We start from the raw sequence: 22,579 nt of genomic DNA on the forward strand, positions 1-22,579 counted from the left end.
GCCTCCTACGTCATCCTACAATAAAACTATGCACATACGATTAATTTATTTTAGTAGTTTCTATCTTTTCTGGCAGTGCTGAAAACAATGAATTACATAAGCTATTATTCATATAACAATCAGACTAAACATATACATAACCACATTGAGATTTCTTAACAACAGCCCATGTCCTTCTCAATACTTGAACCCAGGGACTAAAAAAAATGTCCAGTGGACAATCGATTCATAGTTGTTCACCTTAAATTTCTATCAAATAATTGCAGATTCTTCAAACCTAGACAAATTAGATCAATTAGGTATTGAGGAAAAGTTTACTAGCCACAAGCTTGGACATAACATATAAACTATCATAGTCAATAATTATTTTGAAAGTTTAAGCATTTCCTATATGAGCACCTAAGGATAAAACTTCAAAATGAAAAAAACAAAATTCAGAATCCAACTTCTTAGCTCAGCTTGAAGAGTGACAAAATAATAAAGAATAGATAAACTGATTGATGCTGGTTTCTTAAGAGATAAAGATTTGGAAGGTGAAGTAATGGTAGATATTTAGAATTGGCTGGTCAAATAGAGCTATGACCAAATAATATTGTTTACCAAGTTCTTTCTATTGCCTACTCTAAGAACTTCTAACACAACCAGATTTTAATGTAATAAAAAATAATCCAGTATAAAACTGCAAATCGTATTTGATAGTACAAAGCTGAGTTATAGCTCAGGGAATTGCTGTCAGATGGATTCCTTTCAGAAGTTTTCTTAAGATTAATCTGAGCTTTCTTACTTTTGCAATTTGAACACTATATTACAGAAGCCTGCAGAATTGAATAGGAGGAAAATGAAGATTAAACATGAAAATATCTTGAGAAAAGAATTTGCTCTGCATTATTTTAAAGAAAATAAGAGATACACCATTTTCTGCAAGATCCTTTCCACAGTTACTAACATTCCAAAATCATTTCTAGGGAATCGATTAGTATCTCCAATGACCACTCAATTTTCCATCATGCTTACAAATACGTCTTCTGTATTCAAAAATATTATTTAGATGAAAAATGAATAATTCAAGATAGGAGAGGAATGTCACATACTATAGACAGATAGATAGACAGACAGACAGACAGATGAGCTGAAGTGCATACCCATATCTGTTTACACTTTTACTAAAATCAACTGTAAAAAAAAGTCCTTATAATTAAATAATTTTTTATATACACCGTGTGCAGAATTATTAGGCAAGTTGTATTTTAGAGGATTTTTTGTATTATTGATCAACAACTATGTTCTCAATCAACCCAAAAGACTCATAAATATCAAAGCTTAATATTTTTGGAAATTGGAGTGGGTTTTTTAGATTTGGCTATCTTAGGAGGATATCTGTTTGTGCAGGTAACTATTACTGTGCAGAATTATTTGGCAACTTAATAAAAACCAAATATATTCCCATCTCACTTGTTTATTTTCACCAGGTAAATCAATATAACTGCACAAAATTTAGAAATAAACATTTCTGATATGCAAATGTAGCACCCTGGAAAACCAGGTAGTTGTACATGTAGGCCCCCGCATAACACCCATCCCACCAAGGGTTAAATCAGCTGATCTGAAACCCTAGTCACCCCCCTCAGGGAAGGACGGACACACCAGTGGGCGGGACCAGGCAGTTGGGACACGCCCACCTAGTGGTCTGGAGAGCCCGGGGTAGGAAAAAGCAGTCAGTTGAGTTGAGTTGAGTTGAGTTTAGTAGAACGTGAAGTTGGGAGTGGAGTTGCCAGCTGACAGGTGCCAGGGTCGGAGCCCTGACACCTTGGCTAGGTGGCAGACGGCAGCCAGAGTCTGCAAGACATGGGAAGACGGCTGCCGGAGATCCGAGGTGGACCGGGACAGAGTTGGGGCCCGCCGGTGCCGACACCGGAGAACCGACCTGGAAGCCGTGTGCACAGAGGGGGTGTTCGGACCCTGAGGCCAGGACCGGAACCAACGGCATGGCTGGTTAACCGATTGAGGGCAGGATTTTGGGTCCTGTCCCAGCCTAGGTCCCGAGAAGTAGACGGCCACCCACAGAGAGGGATAGGGCCACCGCTGGGGCCCATAGATCCCAAGGGTCAGAGTCAGATGGGCATGGCTCCCAACCAAAGGACCGGGAGCGGACTCCCGTGTTACATCGGGAAGTCCTACCTACAACACACTGAGTGCAGATGAGAGAGACTTTGACTACCAACCCGGGTGTGAGATCAGATATACCCATCTGCGGCAGCCGGCCACCATCACCTTGGTTTACCACAGGACTTGTGTGCTTTATTTGACCGTGAGTAACATCCCCGGGCTGGCCGGGTGCGCCGGCCCCTGCACTCACCATCCTCAACATAGAGACACTGGGCCCCGGGACATCCATCCCTGCCCACGGAGGGGTTAACATCCAGCTGCCAGCCCAACGTCCCCGGGAGCCCCGAAACGGCAGCAGTGGTGCTACAGCTCACCACACACCGTGGGTGGCGTCACAGACATTTTACAACCAATCTCGTATAAATACATCCCCTTTTCATTCGGAGTGTCTGCGCGACCCCTAGGTCCGGAGAACCCCTCGAGCCATACCGTAGATCCGGATCCGAGCAGCACCGGCTGCTGGCACGGGAGCCGCACACAAAAACAAAACTCAAGAAACCTAGTGACCAATATAGCCACCTTTTTTTCTGATGACACTCAACAGCCTACCATCCATAGATTCTATCAGTTGCTTGATCTGTTTATGATCAACATTGCATGCAGCAGCCACCACAGCCTCCCAGACACTGTTCTGAGAGGTATAATGTTTTCCCTCCCTGTAGATCTCACATTTTATGAGGGACCACAGGTTCTCTATGGGGTTCAAATCAGGTGAACAAGGGGGCCATGTCATTATTTTTTGATCTTTTAGACCTGTATTGGCCAGCCACGCTGTGGAGTAGTTAAGTGCATGTGATAGAGCATTGTCCTGCATGAAAATCATGTTTTTCTTGAACGATACCGACTTCTTCCTGTACCACTGCTTGAAGAAGTTGTCTTCCATAAACTGTCAGTAGGTCTGGGAGTTGAGCTTCCCTCCATCCTCAACCCGAAAAGGTCCCACAAGTTCATCTTTGATGATACCAGCCCATACCAGTACCCTACCTCCACCTTGCTGGCGTCTGAGTCGGAGTGGAACTCTCTGACCTTTATTGATCCAGCCTCTGGCCCATCCATCTGGCCCATCAAGAGTCACTCTCCTTTCATCAGTCCATAAAACCTTTGAAAAATCAATCTTAAGATATTTCTTGGCCCAGTCTTGACGTTTTATCTTATGTTCTTGTTCAAAGGTGGTTGTTTTTCAGCCTTCCTTACCTTGGCCATGTACCTGAGTATGGCACATCTTGTGCTTTTTGATACTTCAGTAACGTTGCAGCTCTGAAATATGGCAAAACTGGACTGGTGGCATCTTGGCAGCTTCACGCTTGATTTTCCTCAATTCATGGGCAGTTATTTTGCGCCTTTTTTGCCCAACACTTTTCCTGCAACCCTGTTGGTTATTTGCCATGAAACACTTGATTGTTTGGTGATCACGCTTCAAAAGTTTGTCAATTTCAAGACTGCTTCATCCCTCTGCAAGACATCTCACAATTTTGGACTTTTCAGAGCCCATCAAATCTCTCTTCTAGCCCATTTTGCCAAAGGAAAGGAAGTTGCCTAATAATTAAGCACACCTTATATAGGGTGTTGATGTCAGTACGCCACACCCCTCGTCATTACAGAGATGCACATCCTCTGATTTACTTAATTGGTAGTTGGCTCTCAAGCCTATACAGCTTAGAGTAGGACAACATGTATAAAAAGTACCATGTGATCAAAATACTCATTTGCCTAATAATTCTGCACACGGTGTGTATATATATATATATATATATATGTATATATATATATATATATATATATATATATATATATATATATAGTCATAGCCGAAAGTGTTGGCCCCTGTGAAACTGATCCAGAAAAATAAATATTTCTCCCAGAAATTTATTGCAATTACATATGTTTTGGCATGTATTTTGCGTGTATTGGAAAAACACACACAAAGAAAAAAAAAACAGAGAAAAAGAGGCAGATTGGACAAAATTTCAAAAAACACCCCCAAGATGGGCTGGACAAAATTGTGGGTAAATAACTTTATTTCAAGCATGTGATGCTCATTCAAACTCACCTGTGGCAAGTAACAGGTGTGGGCTATATGAAATTCACACCTGAAACATGATAAAAAGGGGAGAAGTTGACTCATGCTTTGCATTATATGTCTGTGTGTGTCACATTAAGCATGAAGAACAGAAAGAGGAGAAGAGAACTAACTGTCTGAGGACTTTAAAACCCAAATTGTTGAGAAATGTCAACAATCTCAAGGTTACAAGTCTATCTCTAGAGATCTTGATGTTCCTTTGTCCATGGTACAGTACATAATCAAAAAGTTTACAACCCAAGTGTTAGGGCCAGGTGGACGGGCAGACCCAGGAGGTGGATCCACTGGGCCGAACTCCTTGATGAAGGTAAGGGGTCCGGTAGCCGGAGCACTACAGGTAGCAGGACAGTCCGTGCAACAGAGTAGAATGGAGAAGTCCCTGGGACCACGGAGTCACTGATGGTAGTCCAGGTGACGGAGCTCAGGTTCGGAAGCCGAGATGTTGTCAGGCGGAGTCCGGAACCGATGGAGCAAGAGGACGGGTCACCACAGGGATCAGAGATGGAACGGACTGTCAGGATGGCAGAGAGTCAGCGTTCGGGGTTCGGGATTCGGCAGGACCGGATGGCGAGGCAGGAGCGGCTCTAGAAGAGAGAGAGGTGAGTATCTCACAGGAACACAAGGAAACCTGACTCCTAGCTTGGGAAACACGAAGAACAGGCCCCGCCCACTTGTACACTAACCCCTTTTATACCCTGTACCTGTGTGCTCAATTTCCTGTCAGTGGACGCTGGCCCTTTAAGAAAGGGTCAATGACCGCGCGCGCCCCCTAACGCGAATGCGCGAGGCCCGGGTGCCAGAAGCCAGGGCAGGGAGCGGTGAGGAGGAAGCAGGAGAGCCGGGCTGGGGCTGAGTAGCCGACGGGCGCCGGGAGCGGGGACCAGGACGCCTGGGGACCGCAGGCAATGGAGGCTGGAGAGCGGGGAGCGGCGGACGCCGGACAGAGGAACCGGGGAGCGACGCAGGGAAGCCGGGGAGCGTGGCAGGTGAGCCGGGCAGCAGAGCAGGGGACCCGGGGAGCGTGACAGTACCCCCCCCCACGCCCCCCTCCCCGCAACCGGGACAGGAAGGCACGGATCAGAGGAGTACCCACATTCTCCCGGGGTTCCCAGGACCTATCCTCAGGGCCATACCCTGCCCAGTCCACCAGGAAGAACTGTCGGCCCCGTACAGTTTTCATGGCCACGATATCCCTTACCGCATAGATGTCGTCATCGGCAATAGGAGGAGGAGCCGAACTGGCAGCAGCGGAGAAGGTACCAAGGACAACCGGCTTGAGCAGGGAGACGTGGAAGGAGTTGGGTATCCTCATCGTGGCCGGGAGCTGCAGCTTGTAGGAGACCTCATTGATCTTGCTGAGGACTTTAAACGGCCCGATGTAGCGAGGACCCAGCTTGTAGGATGGTAGCTTCAATCGGACGTACTTGGAAGCAAGCCAGACGAGATCTCCTGGAGAGAAACACGGAGGGTCCAGACGCCTCTTGTCTGCGTGTCTCTTCATCCGCAGGGAAGCACGTCCAAGGGACGCCTTGACAGAGTCCCAAATCGTTGCAAAGTCACGGGCTACCGCATCAGCAGCAGGGACATCCGAGGAAGAGGATACAGGCAATGGGACGGAAGGCTGAAGTCCATAAACAACACGGAAGGGAGAGCTGGAGGAGGACTCACTGACGTGGTGGTTATGGGAGAATTCAGCCCAAGGAAGAAGCGTGGACCAGTCGTCATGATGGGCGTTGACGTAGTGACGTAAGAAGGTCAAGATCTGATTGACCCGTTCCACTTGGCCGTTCGACTGAGGATGGTAGGCTGAAGAAAAGTCCAGAGCCACTCCCAGATGTTTGCAGAGGGCCCTCCAGAAGCGGGAGGTGAACTGAGTTCCTCTGTCGGACACAATGTGTGATGGAAAGCCATGCAAGCGGAAGATGTGTTGTATATAGGCGTCAGCGAGTTCCTGGGCAGAGGGCAGTCCAGCCATAGGGATGAAATGAGCCATTTTAGAGAACCGATCCACCACGACCCATATGACTGTGTGTCCGGAGGACAGTGGAAAGTCCGTAATAAAGTCCATCGCAATGTGTTGCCACGGAACTGAGGGTATAGGCAGAGGCAGAAGACGGCCATATGGCAGGTGTTTGGGCGTTTTGTTCCTGGCACAAGAGGAGCAGCCTGAGACAAAAGAAGCGACATCCGTCCGAAGGGATGGCCACCAGTAATGACGTACAATCGTACTCCAAGTTCTCTTCTGACCAGCATGACCGGCTATTTTCGAGGCATGGCCCCAGTGTAACACTTTTTTTCCTGTCAGGCTCAGAGACATAGGTCTTCCCGGGCGGTATCTGGGCCAGGGTGACAGGAGTCACCGGAATGATTTTACTAGGGCAGATGATGGGCTGGGATGTCTCCTCCTCCTGCTCCATGGGCATGAATGACCTGGACAAAGCGTCAGCGCGTACATTCTTGTCCGCGGGTCGGAAATGGAGCTGGAAATCGAATCTGGCAAAGAACAAGGACCACCTGGCTTGCCGTGGGTTCAGTCGCTGAGCAGACCGCAGGTATTCCAGGTTCTTGTGGTCCGTGTAAATAATAACGGGGTACACTGCTCCTTCCAGAAGGTAGCGCCATTCCTCCAGAGCCAGTTTGACTGCCAATAGCTCTCGGTCACCGATGGTGTAATTGCGTTCAGGCGCTGAGAAGCTCTTGGAGAAGAAACCGCAAGTCACCATCTTCCCGGAGGAGGACTTCTGCATGAGCACTGCTCCGGCTCCCGAGGAGGAGGCATCCACCTCCAAGGTGAACTGTCGGTTTAACTCCGGACGGTGGAGCACAGGAGAGGAGGCAAATGCCCGCTTCAGGGAGCCAAACGCGGCGTCGGCCGCAGGTGACCAGTCCTTTGGATTAGCCCCCTTCTTGGTCAAGGCGGAGAGAGGAGCAGTCAGAGCCGAGAAGTGAGGAATGAACTGGCGGTAATAGTTGGCGAATCCCAGAAAGCGTTGGATTGCCTTTAGTCCAGAAGGAGGAGGCCAGTTGAGAATGGAAGAGACCTTCTTCGGATCCATCTGCAGTCCGGTATCGGAGATGACGTAACCCAGGAAGGGAAGAGAAGACTGCTCGAAGACACACTTCTCGTACTTGGCGTACAGACGATTCTCCCTCAGTCGTCGTAGTACCAGCTGCACGTTCTCTCTGTGAGTCTGGAGGTCCGGAGAAAAGACCAGGATGTCATCAAGATACACCACCACACAGACGTAGAGAAGGTCTCGGAACACGTCGTTCACCAATTCCTGAAAGACTGCTGGTGCGTTACATAGGCCGAAGGGCATTCCCGGTAGGGACTCTGGAACCGGAGGTCGTCGGATGGGTTGTATGGTCTTCAGACAGTTCTCATGGCAAGAAGAGCCCCATCGGGTGATTTCACCAGTGCCCCAGCTGACTGACGGTTCGTGTGTCCTTAACCAGGGGAGTCCCAGCAGGATTTGATGGGACATGTGTGGGAGGACATAGAGAGCGATGTTCTCGGTGTGCAGGGCACCGATACGCAGTTCGATCGGCCTGGTGATCCACGAGATGGTGTCAGAGAGGGGTCTCCCTTCCACGGAGGCAATCACGAGGGGTTTGTCGAGTGGAGTAACAGGCACCTGGTACTTGTCCACCGTGGCCTGCTGGATGAAATTGCCTGCTGCCCCAGAATCGAGGTACGCCTCGGCCGTGAACCGCGTCTCTCCCGTTGTCAGTTGAACAGTCCACGTAACCGGGTCTGAGAGAGTCCCAGCACCTAGGGTGGCCTCTCCTACCAACCCTAGGCTTTGGAGTTTCCCGGCCTCTCTGGACAGGAGCGTAGAAGGTGTGTGCCCTCTCCGCAGTAGAAGCAGAGGCCCTTGGCGAGCCGCTCTGCTCGGCGTTGTTCAGACTGCCGCACACGGTCGATCTGCATGGGCTCGTGGACGGAGACACCAGATGCCGTTGACTGAAGTACGGCGGGCTTCTGCGGAGGAGAGGAATGCCGTACCGGTCGTCTCTCACGGGACACCTCTTTGGATCGCTCCTGAAAGCGAATGGCCACTCGAGTCGCTAGGGTAATCAGGGCATCCAGGGTGGACGGTACGTCACGACCAGCCAGCTCATCTTTAATTCGACCCGAGAGTCCTTCCCTGAAGGCGGCGGTTAGAGCCTCGTTGTTCCACCCGAGTTCCGAAGCCAAGGTGCGAAAACGGATGGCATATTGACCCACTGTTAGAGTCCCCTGACGTAACCGGAGAAGAGATGAAGCAGACGCGGAGGCGCGTCCGGGCTCGTCAAAGGTGCCACGAAATGCCTGCAGGAACTCCTGGATGTTCTTGGTCACAGGGTCCTCCTTCTCCCACAAGGGGTTCATCCACGCCAATGCCTCACCCTCTAGATGGGACATCATGAAGGCGACCTTGGCTTGGTCGGAGGCAAACAAATGCGGCAGCTGCGTGAAATGGAGGGAACATTGGTTTATGAATCCCCTGCAGGTCTTGGGATCTCCGGCGTACCGGGGTGGTGAGGCCAAACGAAGCCTGGAAGCATCCGAGGAGGCTGCCACGGGAGCTGGAGCCGTGGATTGTCTAGTGGAAGCCCGAGATGCTGAAGATGTAACCGACGCTTGTAGCGTGTTCAGGCGGGCGTCCACAGAAGACATAAAGTTCAGCATGCGGGTCTGAGTCTCACGCTGGCGTGTGAGTTCTTCCTGCAAGGCCGCTAGTGCTTCGGCGGGATCCATGGCCTGTACTTACTGTTAGGGGGAGGTGGACGGGCAGACCCAGGAGGTGGATCCACTGGGCCGAACTCCTTGATGAAGGTAAGGGGTCCGGTAGCCGGAGCACTACAGGTAGCAGGACAGTCCGTGCAACAGAGTAGAATGGAGAAGTCCCTGGGACCACGGAGTCACTGATGGTAGTCCGGGTGACGGAGATCAGGTTCGTAAGCCGAGATGTTGTCAGGCGGAGTCCGGAACCGATGGAGCGAGAGGACGGGTCACCACAGGGATCAGAGATGGAACGGACTGTCAGGATGGCAGAGAGTCAGCGTTCGGGGTTCGGGATTCGGCAGGACCGGATGGCGAGGCAGGAGCGGCTCTAGAAGAGAGAGAGGTGAGTATCTCACAGGAACACAAGGAGACCTGACTCCTAGCTTGGGAAACACGAAGAACAGGCCCCGCCCACTTGTACACTAACCCCTTTTATACCCTGTCAGAGGACGCTGGCCCTTTAAGAAAGGGTCAATGACCGCGCACGCGCCCTAACGCGCATGCGCGAGGCCCGGGTGCCAGAAGCCAGGGCAGGGAGCGGTGAGGAGGAAGCAGGAGAGCCGGGCTGGGGCTGAGTAGCCGACGGGCGCCGGGAGCGGGGACCAGGACGCCTGGGGACCGCAGGCAATGGAGGCTGGAGAGCGGGGAGCGGCGGACGCCGGACAGAGGAACCGGGGAGCGACACAGGGAAGCCGGGGAGCGTGGCAGGTGAGCCGGGCAGCAGAGCAGGGGACCCGGGGAGCGTGACACCAAGGTACTGTAGCTACAAATCACAGTTTTTATTTTTTCCCATAGATCCTAGTTAATAAATATTCACAGAGGGTATCTATATCAAAGTTTATTAATTTTGTGGACAAACATTTACATAAACTCACACGTTGAAATTTTACTCAGGTAGTGGTCCCTAAAGCTAAAATTTCTGATCTTTTCCTATTTGTTCTGGTCCTGCCTGTCTTGTGGGGTCGGCACCCTAAGGTCCGCTAAATTTTGGTGCCCCCACTTCATGGCGACTATCCCTGCCTATCTTTCCCTATTGTCTTAATTTTTGGAGGGAAAGGTATAGGCACCTGTGTGGAGAGATTGAAAATTAGTGATAAAAGAGGATAGAGAATTTTTTTTTCTTTTCACCAATAAAAGGGAAATTTCAGATTTAATTATAAGTGTTAACCCATTTGCTGACTAACACTATATAAAATGACCCGACGCATTTCCCCCCACACTTTTGGGGTTTATCAGGGATTTTAAACACAAAGTCAACACATTATATGTCAATAGTAGGGAGAGGGTGTCCTTTTCTTTTTTAAATTAATTTTTACAGGTCCAGTTGTTAATTGATATCTTTAAAGTTTGCTTCTTTTTTTCTTTCCTTCTGATCTTAAATTTCTTCTTTTGCTGTAAATGGTGAAGTACTTTTCACTGTAGAGTTCATTTTACATGAGATGTATAGGTTCGCTCCTTATTTTTCCCAAGGACTCCCTTCTGCCCCCGTGGTCCTGGGGTTGGTTCTTCCTAATCTAGGTTTCTTCAAAGTTGTGTTTCTATATTATATACAGTGGGGGGTTGTTATTTGTTGCTCAACTTTTTCTTAAATAGATTGCTTCCTGGATTACCGTATGTCCAGTAGTAGTCTTCTAGATAACTGTATACGTTTAGGCTATGTAATCACATATTCCCTCCTGGTTATTTTTTCCTAGGATTCAACTAGTTTGCAAAATTTTGTAATCCTGTCGTTTTACTTAAGATTTCTCTGTGTCCCCTTTCTGATCTTTGCTTGCCCGTCACTGTCTTTGTGATGGGCAAGCAAAGATCAGAAAGGGGACACAGAGAAACCTTAAGTAAAACAACAGGATAACAAAGACGGGCAGGACCAGAACAAATAAGGAAAGATCAGGAATTTTAGCTGGGACCACTACCTGGGTAAAATTTCAACCAAAGTACTGTAGCTAATCTCTCTGGATGTGAATGGCTAAGAAAATTTGATGAAAGGTTGCAACACAAGATAGTCCAGATGGTGGATAAGCAGCCTTAATCAAGTTCAAAAGTAATCCAAGCTGTCCTACAGGCTCAGTGTGCATTAGTTGACATTTGAATTAAATGAAATGCTATGGCAGGAGACCCAGGATGACCCCACTACTGACACAGAGACCTAAAAAACCTAGACTGCAGTTTGACAAAATATATGTGAGTAAGCCAAATCCTTCTGGGGAAGTGTCTTGTGGACAGAGGAGACCAAAATAAAGCTTTTAGTAAAGCACATCATTCTGTTTACCAAAAATGTAATGATGCCAACAAAAAAAAGAACACAGTATCTCCAGTCAAATATACTGGAGGTATGGCTCCTTGGTGCAGGGTACTGTGAGGGTCTATCCCAACACAGTAGAGCGATCCCCTGGTCTGCTGGGCGCAATGCTGCTGCTAGACGCTTCAAACGTCAGCGTCCCAAACATAACAAGGCACCCGACACAGAATGCTCAGAAGCAGCAGAGGTGACATTACTACTGAGTATGGCAGCCTCCAAGGGCAATCCGATGCGTTTCGAAACTACTTGTTTCTTCCTCAGTACTCCGCACCGAGGAGCCATACTGAGGTTGGCACAAGTTTAAAAAGATCTACTTTTTTCTGAGCACTCGGCAACTGGAGATCACTCGGACACAGTTCCGGAATTGCATTACTGCAAGTCAACTATTTGCAACCAGCTTTAATATGGAGCTCTCCTGATTTTTACCTCCGGTTACGTATGGTCACAGTGAGTGTTCCCTTGGCTGATAAATATGTGTTTACTTTGATACACCTCTCGAAGGTGCACCACTGTTTGCTAATTCATTTGATTTGTGTTTGACCCCAGCAGGAGAGCCATCTGCACAGGGGTATTACTCTTATATATTTGCTGAAACAATTTCAAGGGTGCTAACATTTTTGGCTATAACTAATATATATTGTGAGAAAAGCAATCAACAATGTTGTAAATGGCCACTATGTGTCGCATTGGAGAAGGTCGGCTGAGAAATGAACCTGAAAATGTTACTATGGGAACTGTAGTTCCACAAGTCTTGGTATTGTATTTAAGGGTCAGGTTCCCTTTAAGAATAGCCAGTGTGCTGGACAGGTCTGGATAATCACATACCTCGCCCATCGGTGTGTTTGACATGTGGCTAACAGGCCACATGGTTCTTTAATGGAGTCTGTTGTTTGGCACATGGCAGACTGTGTGGAGTCTGTGAGCAGTGTGTGGTGCCACACTGTAGGAGAAGCAGCCTGAGAGAGGTTGCTAACCTCTGAGAGGCAGGAGCCTCTGTATGGAACACAGCTGAGGGACATCAGCCTGTGTTGAGAGACTCGCAGAAGCCAGCCTGAGAGAGACTGCCAGGAGGCAGTGTGTGTGAGGAAGCTGCCAGGCTTACATGAAGAAACCTCATGGAGAGGTGTGTGGATTCACTTTAGTGAATGTGTGCAGAAACTGCAAAATCTCCTGAGAAGAACGGACTGAGAATCTGTGAATCTGTGCATTAATCCTGACTGGGGTCAGTGTGATCACCACAGTTAAACAGACTGTAATACCGTGTATATTCCTTTAAGCTGGAAGAGGTTTTTTTGGTTTAAGTTGCAATGTGGTTTATGTGGCATTAAATAAACCAACTGGACTTTTAAATGGAAAAGTTTTCCTGTGTACCTCAGTTATAGCAGCCAAATGAGTGTCCCCCAACACATTCGGTGAGTGCAACCTCACAATATATATATATTATATATTATTATTTTTTTACAGTATAGCTATATATATATATATATATATATATATATATATATATATATATATATATGTATATATATATATATATATATATATATATATATATATATATACATATATGACAAGCAAAAGAGTAACATTGTTTTGAACTTTTGACTTTCAGGCTCCATATCTCAGCATCCACTATGCTAGAACTCTAGAGCACTACGAATGCTAGTCTACCATCATCATTTGGTGTAGTGTGCACCAAAAAAAAAGGGAAAAGCCTCACCCACCCGGACGTGATGTGTTTATGGCTGGCTACATGTGGATGGAGACCCAAACTGCCCAATTAGTGACTTACATTGGAGTTCAGGTCAAGTTCGGGTCCTAAACCAAGCTTTATTTAAAGTCAGGCTGAATCCGAAGAACCAAACTTAAACGTGTCCACTCATCTCTAATGATAGGCTATCATATCTCTTTACTTAATTGAGAAGTTGTTTAAAAATTGTAAGACAGTTGTGGCGTAGTGTTGTGTATTCTAATCCTAGCATAATATAAAGACTTGGGAGTGGAACCTTGGAAATCTCATGTTGCTGCACCCTGCATTATCCTAGCAGTGGTCCCGAGGAATCTGTCTCTCCATGCTTTCTTTCATTTGTCACCGATCATTATTTATATCTGGGGTCTCTGTACCTCCCTGTATGTTCTATTACACAATACACCACAGATTGCTCCAGGATAATGCACATCCAGTGTGGGTTTTTTTCTTTGCAATGCTACCAAATAGGCTAAGTCACTTGTCCCTGGATATTCGAGGATGACATAGTGCGCCCATTATCTCCTCCTCTTTAAGAAGCTAACACTATCCTACTGAAACATCTATGGCAAATACTATGATGCATTTCTGCATTGAGGACATTGAGGCTTTGCCATATTCTTTTATGCTAGCCAGGTACAACAGGCAGGTACGGCTGCCCCTAACCCCCAGCTGCCTATTTGTACCTGGCTGGGAACTAAAAAAATAGGGAAGCCCTTTTTTTAATTATTTCATGAATTTCATGAAATAATTAAAAAAAAAAAATCGACATAGGCTTCGCCCCATTTTTGTGTCCAGCCAGGTACAACTAGGCAGCTGTAGATTGGAATCCGCAGCACAGGTTGGCCCGAGCATTCTGGGCGCCTCTGCTGCGAATGGCAGTCCGCAGCCGCCTCAGAAAATGGTGCTTTCATAGAAGCGCCATCATCTGGCGCTGTATCCAACTCTTCCAGCAGCCCTGAAGCCGGATGGCTTGCTGGGTAATAATGAGTTAATACTAGCTTTGTTTTACTAGCTAGTATTAAGCCAGAGATTTTTAATGTCAGGCAAGTTTGACCCGGCCATTAAGAATCTCCAATAAAGGGTTAAAAAAAAGACAGCGCCTGATATCTTATCTTCCAACACTGACAGAGCGATGCATTTATGACATCTGCCGGGATACACTTATGGCCAACACACATCACTTCCTCACTGCGGTCCTATTTCAAATTCTGCAAAAGGACATAGTCTCAATCTCTACCTGCTGCTGAATAGCAACCATTAAATTATGTCCTATTCTTCACATGGGTGCTGATAAGATCATTTACCACTGAATATATCTATACTGCTTTCACTCAGAGCTAATGTAGTATATTTATTTGATTATCTTATACCATTTATTTAGTCTAATGTTAACATATGTATATTGTATGCCTATATTGTAAAAAAATGTATAAAATTAATGGTCCTTATCTACAACTACCTTGCATATTACGCATCATCCACTTTACTTTTACCAAATTTTTAAAGGGAAATGTAGCACACCTTAACACCTCAGGGTGCTACAAGGTTCTGCATCCCCACAAGGATGCAGGGCCTACCCCCTTAGGGACCCAGAACCCCAGTGCCGGTAACACCAAGAACCCAGGTAATCCCAGTTTTCCCCAACAATCCCACATACAATGGTACCCAGCTAGGGTGGGACTAATGAATGGCCGCCTAGAGGAGGAGCCACTCCAGTCCACTAGTTGACCAGGTGGGAGGGGCAGACTGTGGAGAGTAGTCAGTTGAGTAGTGACTGTGGAAGTGTGAAGGTGGAAGTGAAGTGACACCCTGACTCGGGTTGACAGTGACCTGGTACCCAGGAGAGGTAGTTGCCGGTGGAGTACTCCCGGAACTAGGCATCAACGAGGTACAGGATCCCTAGGACAGGTAAGAGCTTCAAGCCGACCTGATAACACCTGGACAGCAAAGGGGACCATCAAGGACCTTGCTGACCCTAAAATATCCAAAGACTTAGTAGCAAAGGGAGAACCGGGGACAGGACTAGAGACTCCAACCCCACAGGGTTCACGCTACCGTCAGATGGACAGCAGTGGACAAACCACAGACCGGGGACCCCACGTGTTCCATACCATGGGGACCCACTTACCAGAGACAGGTACAGGGAAAGAAGGTACCAGAGAACCAGACTGGCACTGGGACGAAGGGGACCTGGAGGCGAAACCAGCTGGCCTCGGGCAACCAATTAACACCTCAAAAGTGAGTAAACTAGTTGCACTGAATACCTGTCTGGACTCCTTCCGATGCCCACCGCACTATACACCCGCTGGGGCAATACTCTACTTGCGGAGGGACTACCATACAAGTTGCTAATACAATCAGCCCCAGTGGGGACATTCTGCAACGGCGGCTCCCTACACTTATCCGCAATACCGCAAGTTGCGTCATGAATAAACCCTATTCATAAATCCCCTGTAAATATCCCCATTACAAAAAGGGCCCAGGGCATGGAACCGGGTAACGGCCACCATCATTACATTCCTAATAGAGACACTGCCCAGAACCGAGTACCGGATATCCCTGGGTGCTACAGAATCTGTCACCAGGTTTTTGCCACCTAATCTGAGAGCAGCATCATGAAGGAAAAGAGACCCTGATTCCAGCAATGTGTCACTTACTGGGCTGCTTAGTGTTGTTTTGATAAAATCACTGATTAATCAGCAGTAGATTATCATTAGAGGACTACTTGGCCTGTTGTCAGGTAGTCCAGTATATTCATGAGCTCTGTATAACTGCTAGATCTTCAGCAGAGAAAACATTGATTATATCAAAATGACAGCAAACAGCCCAGTAAATGACACATCGTTAAAAAATATCTGAAGACAGATTTTTCAATAGTTTTATGGACTGATGAGATAAGGTGACTCTTGACCAACCAAATAGATGGATCCCTCTGTAAGAAATATATCAATGTTTGACTTTTCAAATTTTAATTTCTTTTGTTGGCACATTTTGCCTAAGGAAAACAAGCTGCTTAATGATTCTGCACACCTTGATAATGGCTGTTAATATCGTAAAACCTCATCTTCTCTCATATGACAAATACAGATTGCTTTATATGCTTCATTCAATATGTATTCAACCTCTTACAGCTTGGAGGTGGGAAATATGCAGAAAAACTATCATATTTTCAAAATACTCGCGTGCCTACTAATCTTAGCCAATCACCCTGTCCTGGGCAAGTTTGCTCAGGGCAGGGAGATTAAGAGCGGGAAATAAAGAAGCGGGAAAAAATAAAAAAATGGGAAAAATATACATGACAAAATTAACGCTTACAGTATTGGAACACACATAGTATATAGTAATGTCATGTGTTCCCCTCCTGAAGGGTTCGGGGAACATCAATCTCATGCCATTCATGTCTCTGATGGGAATCTCTCTTTAACTCCTTCATGACATATGACGTACATTTCTAGTGTCTAATAAAACATGATTTTTTTTCACTCAGTGGTATTCATGCCTCCCTGTGAATGTGTTACCATTGTGTTCCAGATCCATATCGCATAGATCCAGAATATGGGTCATGTTCATTAGCCTATATTCTGTCACTCATACAAATATAAAGCAACTCATTGTATAACCTTCTTCAAAATGCCATCGGTCTTACAGCGAGTCACATACAGAAGTTTTCTCTCATTATTATTTTACTGAATTTACTATAGAGTTTCCAAAGTTTTCACTTAAACTACTTGTTTAACATTACATTACAGATGATGAGGAGGAAGAGGACACGAAAAGAAAGGTAACTGGCAGAAGGATGCCACAAAAAGAACCTTTAAGGAAAAATGAAAGTGAAGAAGACAGTAGTGAAGATGAGTCACCAAGAGCAAACAGGAAGACCAGGAGCAGAGCTAAATCTAGGCGAAAAGATGATGATGACGATGAGGAGGAAGATGAAGACAATGGTGCCGGGCGGAAAACAGGCAACAGAAACAGAGGCAGAGCAAATGCTAACAGGAGGGGGAAACAAGAACAAAATGGTGAAAAGAAGGGAAAGAAGAGTGAACAGCAGAAGGATGAACAGAAGAAGAAAAGTGGCAGGTATTGTTGTGTACTGTAGACACTAATAAGTGTGCTGTTATGCTCTTGAAGGGACATTAAACCTATTCGCTGTCCTATCTCTATTTATTGCTGTTTATTACTGTATTGTTTTCTTTAATCATCCATTTCCAACTATTGTATGGATCAGCTGACTGTCGTACTTTATGACCTAACCTGCACTAAGGCCTTAAAGCACACCCATCACCAGGATTTTCCTATATAACGTAAAGCCTGTGCTATACTGGCACTATCAGGCTGATTCTACTATACATATCTTTTCTACATACATACCTGATTCTACTATACATAGTACACATACCTTTAGTTGTCAGCTAGGATGTATAGGTTTTTAAACACAAGCAAGTAACGTTTGTAAATTGAGCAGGTTTTTGAGTGGCAGCAGCTGCCGATAAGCTAATAGCTGGAGTGGGTATTTATACTGATTCCTGCCCCCCTCCCTGTCTATCCTTCCCCTGTTATTTATGCTGATTCTATTATAGAATCATTTACTTAGTGACTTGAAGGACCTGTGCTGATGTCATACCCATGTGACCAGAAGGGGCAGGGACTCTGCCAACATAGCTGATACCAAAAAGCAACATTTTTATCCATGCCTTTTGAAGAATATGGAGCTGTTGACGAGACAGAGAACAGTCAGGTTTTAACTAGTGTCATAGTGTTAGGTCCAGTAATATTTGAACAGTCACTGAATCTTCGTGATTTGGGCTCTGCATGCTGCTAATTTTAGTTTAAAATAAAACAACTGCAATTCAATTGAAGTGCAGACTATCAGGTTTTATTAAAGGGGTTAAACAAAAATATCCTATGAAACTTTAAGATATTACAACCATTTTTCTACAAAAGCTCCTCATTTCAGAGGCTAAAATATAATTGGACAAATTTACTTTACCATAAATAAAAATTTCATTTTTAATTCTTCGTAGAGAATCCTTGCAGGCAATGACTGCCTGAAGTCTGGAAGCCATGGACATCACTACACGTTGTGTTTCCTCCTTTGCAATGCTTTGTTGGCCTTTACTGCAGATGACTTTAGTTGTTGCTTGTTTGTGGGTCTTTCTGCCTTAGGTTTTTTCTTAAGGATGTGAAATACATGCTCGATGGGATTCAGATCTGGTAATTGACTCGGCCATTGCAGAATATTCCACTTCTTTGCCTTAAAAAATTCCTGGGTAGTATGTTTTGGATCATTGTGCATCTGTACTGTGAAGCGTTGTCCAATCAACCTTTCTGCATTTGGTAGAATTTGAGCAGAATTATAACCCTGTACACTTCAGAATTCATCTGTCTGCTTTTGTCTTCAGTCACATCATCAATTAACGCTAGTGACCCAGTGTCATTGGGAGCCATGAATGCCCAGCCATCACACTGCCTACACCATGTTTTACAGACAATGTGGTGGGCTTTGGATTATAAGTGGAGTTGAGCGATGTTTGAGGTTCGAGGTTCGCCAATTTCATGTTCGAGTGATTTTGGGGGGTGCTCGAGATCGAACTCGAACTCGAGCTTTTTGCTAAAAGCTCAACAGTTCGAGTTACGTTTGAGAATGGTTCTATCACCATAAACGTGGCTTTTCACAGTAAGGTTATGTGCACACGTTGCTATCTGCATGCGTCCTGCGTCCCCAGCACAATCCCTCTCCCTTTCCTACTCACCGATCATGGGCGTCTCGCTCCACGTCTGTCACAAATCTGCGGTGTCTTTTCCTCTTTAGAAAATGGCTGCCGCTTCATTAGTCAATTAGTTATTCCGTGCTTTCCCCGCCCACCGGCGCCTATGATCGGTTGCAGTCAGACACGCCCCCATGCTGAGTGACAGCTGTCTCACTGCAACCAATCACAGCCGCCGGCAGGCGGGTCTATATCGTGCAGTAAAATAAATAAATAAATAAATAATAAAGAAAAAAAAAATGCGGTTCACCCATATTTGATACCAGCCAGGATAAAGCCGCATGGCTGGAGGCTGGTATTGTCAGGATGGAGAGCGCCACGGTATGGGGAGCCCTCCAACCTAACAATATCACCCAGCAGCCGCCTGGAATAGCCGCATCCATTAGATTCGACAGTTCCGGGACTCCACCCAGCTCATCCCGAATTGCCCTGGTGCGGTGGCAATCGAGGTAATAAGAGGTTAATCATGACAAGCGTCTCTCCGAGACACCTTCTATGATTAACCTAAAAGTGAAAGTAAATAAACACACACACCGAAAAATCCTTTATTTGGAACAAAAGACAAAAATCCACCCTGTTTCACCCCTTTTTTAATCCCCAAATACCACTCCAGGTCCGAAGTAATCCACACGACACTGTCAGCTCTGCTCCCTGAAGATGTAGCAGCACCGTAGAACACCATCGCGCTGTATCAGGCCCACGTAGCAATGAAGTGAATCTCGCTGTCTGCAGAGACTCCAGTCAGCACTGCAGGCTTCAAGATTACAAAATCTGCCTATCGTTATCAATAGAGGCAATAGCTCAGTGGATAGAGAGCTCGCCTATGAAGCATTAGGTCGTGAGTTGCTGTCCCTGCGAAGAATTTAATTTTTTTTTTTTTAATTATATCTTGCAGTAAAATAAATTAAAAAAAAAAATGCGGTTCCCCCATATTTGATACCAGCCAGGATAAAGCCGCACGGCTGGAGGCTGGTATTGTCAGGATGGAGAGCGCCACAGGATCTGGAGCCCTCCAACTTAACAATATCACCCAGCAGCCGCCCGGAATAGCCGCATCCATTAGATGCGACAGTCCCGGGGGACTCTACCCAGGTCATCCCGAATTGCCCTGGTGCGGTGGCAATCGAGGTAATAAAGTGTTAATCATCCCCGAGACACCTTCCATGATCAACGTGAAAGTAAATAAACACACACACCGAAAAATCCTTTATTTGGAATAAAAGACAAAAAAAAACCCTGTTTCACCATTTTATTAAAATCCACAAATACCCCTCCAGGTCTGACGTAATCCACATGACCCTGTCAACTCTGCTACAGAACACGAGTGCTCTGTATCAGCTCCACATAGCAATGAAGTGAATTGCGCGGTCAGCAGAGACTTCAGCAATGCAGACTTCAATCTATCTTTACCAATGGAGTCAGTAGCTAAGTGCATAGAGCGCTCACCTAAGAAGCATTAGGTCACGAGTTCTAGTAAAGAACTTTTTTTTTTATTTTTAATTTTAAATTATATTTATAATATATTTATAATATATTTATAATTATAATTTAATGATGCACTGAGGGGAGGAGCCGGACATCAGCTGTGAGCCGCGGTACATACCTCTAAAATCGGAGCAGTTCACGGAATATGGCTGCCTTGCTCTCTCCTCTCTCTCTCTCTCTATCTCTCTCTCTTTCTCTTTCTCTCTCTCTTTTTCTCTCTTTCTCTCTCTTTCTATCTCTCTCACTTTCTCTCTCTCTTTCTCTCTCTCTTTCTCTCTCTTTATCTCTCTCTCTCTTTCTCTCCTTTTTCTCTCTCCTTTTTCTCTCTCCTTTCTCTCTCCTTTCTTTCTCTTCTTTCTCTCGTTCTCTTCTTTCTCTCTTTCTCTTCTTTCTCTTTCTCTCTCTCTCTTCTTTCTCTCTTTCTCTCTCTCTTCTTTCTCTCATTCTCTCTCTTTTTTCTCTCTCTCTTCTCTCTCCTCTCTCTCTCTCTTTCTCTCTCTCTCTGTCTCTCTCTCTTTGTTTCTCTCTCTTTCTCTCTCTCTCTTTCTCTCTCTCCTTTCTCTCTCCTTTCTCTCTCTCCTTTCTCTCTTTCTCCTTGTTTTCTCTTCTTTCTTTTCTTTCTCTCTTCTTTCTCTCTTTTTCTCTCTCTTCTTTCTCTCTTTCTCTCTCTCTTCTTTCTCTCTCTCTTCTTTCTCTCTCTTCTCTCTGCTTTCTCTCTCTCTTTCTCCTTTCTCTCTCTTTCTTCTCTCTCCTCTCTCTCTCTCTCTCTTTCTCTTCTTTCTCTCTCTCTCTTTCTCAGACCTGGCGATGATCAGCTGCTGTGGTCACCTGACGGCATCAGCTGACACTATAAGTCGAGCGGTGTGGCCGGCTTCTTGCCGCCCGGCAGGCTAAACTATCAGCTATTTCCGTCGGACAGGAGTCTGCACTGAAGTGTGTAGTTTGTTGGGTTTTTTTTGCACTAATGCATCAACGGATTGTATAAAAGCCGTTTATACAATCAGCTGCTGTGTCTTGTGATTCAGGCCATTGAACCTGACACATCATCTGATCGCTTTGCCTTCCAGCAAACCGATCAGATGATATTGGATCCGGATTGGACGGCATGAGACCCTTGACCCAGGATTACTGCGGAGGCTGGTTCTTTATTTCAATAAAGATGGAGTCACTAATTGTGTTGTGTTTTATTTATAATAAAAATATTTTTCTATGTGTTGTGGTTTTTTTATCGGTACTAGAACTTAATGGTGGCCATGTCTAATATTGGCGTAACACCATGAATTTCGGTCTTAGGGCCAGTTGATAATATACAGCTAGCCCCAAACCTATTATTACCCAACGAGCCACCCGTCACCAGGGCAGCTGGAAGAGTTGGATACAGCGCCAGAAGATGGCGCTTCTATGAAAGCGCCATTTTCTGGGGCGGCTACGGCCTGCAATTTGCAGCAGAGGGGCCCAGAAAGCTCGGGCCACCCTGTGCTGTGAATTCCAATCCCCAGCTGCCTAGTTGTACCTGGATGGACACAAAAATATGGCGAAGCCCACGTCATTTGTTTTTTAATTATTTCATGAAATAAGTCAAATAATAAAAAAGGGCTATATTTTTGGTTCCCAGCCGGGTACAAATAGGCAGCTGGGGGTTGGGGGCAACCCGTAGGTGCCTGCTGTACCTGGCTAGCATACAAAAACATGGCGAAGCCCACATAATTTTTGGGGGGGGGGCAAAAAACTCCTGCATACAGTCCTGAATGGAGTATGCTGAGCCTTGTAGTTCTGCAGCTGCTGTCTGTCTGTATGGAGGAGAGCATACCCGGTATGACAAAGGGTGGTGAATGTCAAAAGAAACACTCACCTGGTGGGGTTGTGACAGTCACAACTCCTTTGAAAGCATGTAGATAACGTGGACGGCAGCGGTCCCGCAGCAAGGAGTAGTTTAAATCAGCAGGAGAAAAGCAGGATTAGAATACCGCGCCAAACCACAAGAGTCCAGGTGAAGATAGTAAAACTCTTTTCTTTATTTTCACAGGTCTACGCGTTTCAAGGACATATCCGTCCTCTTCCTCAGGACAAATGTGCAGAGAATACTATATCTATATATGATATAGTATTCTCTGCACATTTGTCCTGAGGAAGAGGACGGATATGTCCTTGAAACGCGTAGACGTGTGAAAATAAAGAAAAGAGTTTTACTATCTTCACCTGGACTCTTGTGGTTTGGCGTGGTATTCTAATCCTGCTTTTCTCCTGCTGATTTAAACTAGCT

The 22,579-nt window shown here is 46.0% G+C and overlaps 1 protein-coding gene across 1 annotated transcript in view; it reads left to right on the plus strand.

Annotated features, from left to right (window-relative positions):
- LOC142243951 (transmembrane channel-like protein 2) overlaps positions 1–22,579 on the plus strand; it is a 225,818-nt gene that overhangs the window by 15,199 nt on the left and 188,040 nt on the right. The window contains exon 3 of the mRNA XM_075316143.1: positions 16,813–17,143. Coding sequence (XP_075172258.1) covers positions 16,813–17,143 — 331 coding nt within the window. The remainder of the gene's footprint in view (positions 1–16,812; positions 17,144–22,579) is intronic.

Source organism: Anomaloglossus baeobatrachus, chromosome 6, assembly GCF_048569485.1.
Source record: "Anomaloglossus baeobatrachus isolate aAnoBae1 chromosome 6, aAnoBae1.hap1, whole genome shotgun sequence".
Classification (NCBI taxonomy): domain Eukaryota; kingdom Metazoa; phylum Chordata; class Amphibia; order Anura; family Aromobatidae; genus Anomaloglossus; species Anomaloglossus baeobatrachus.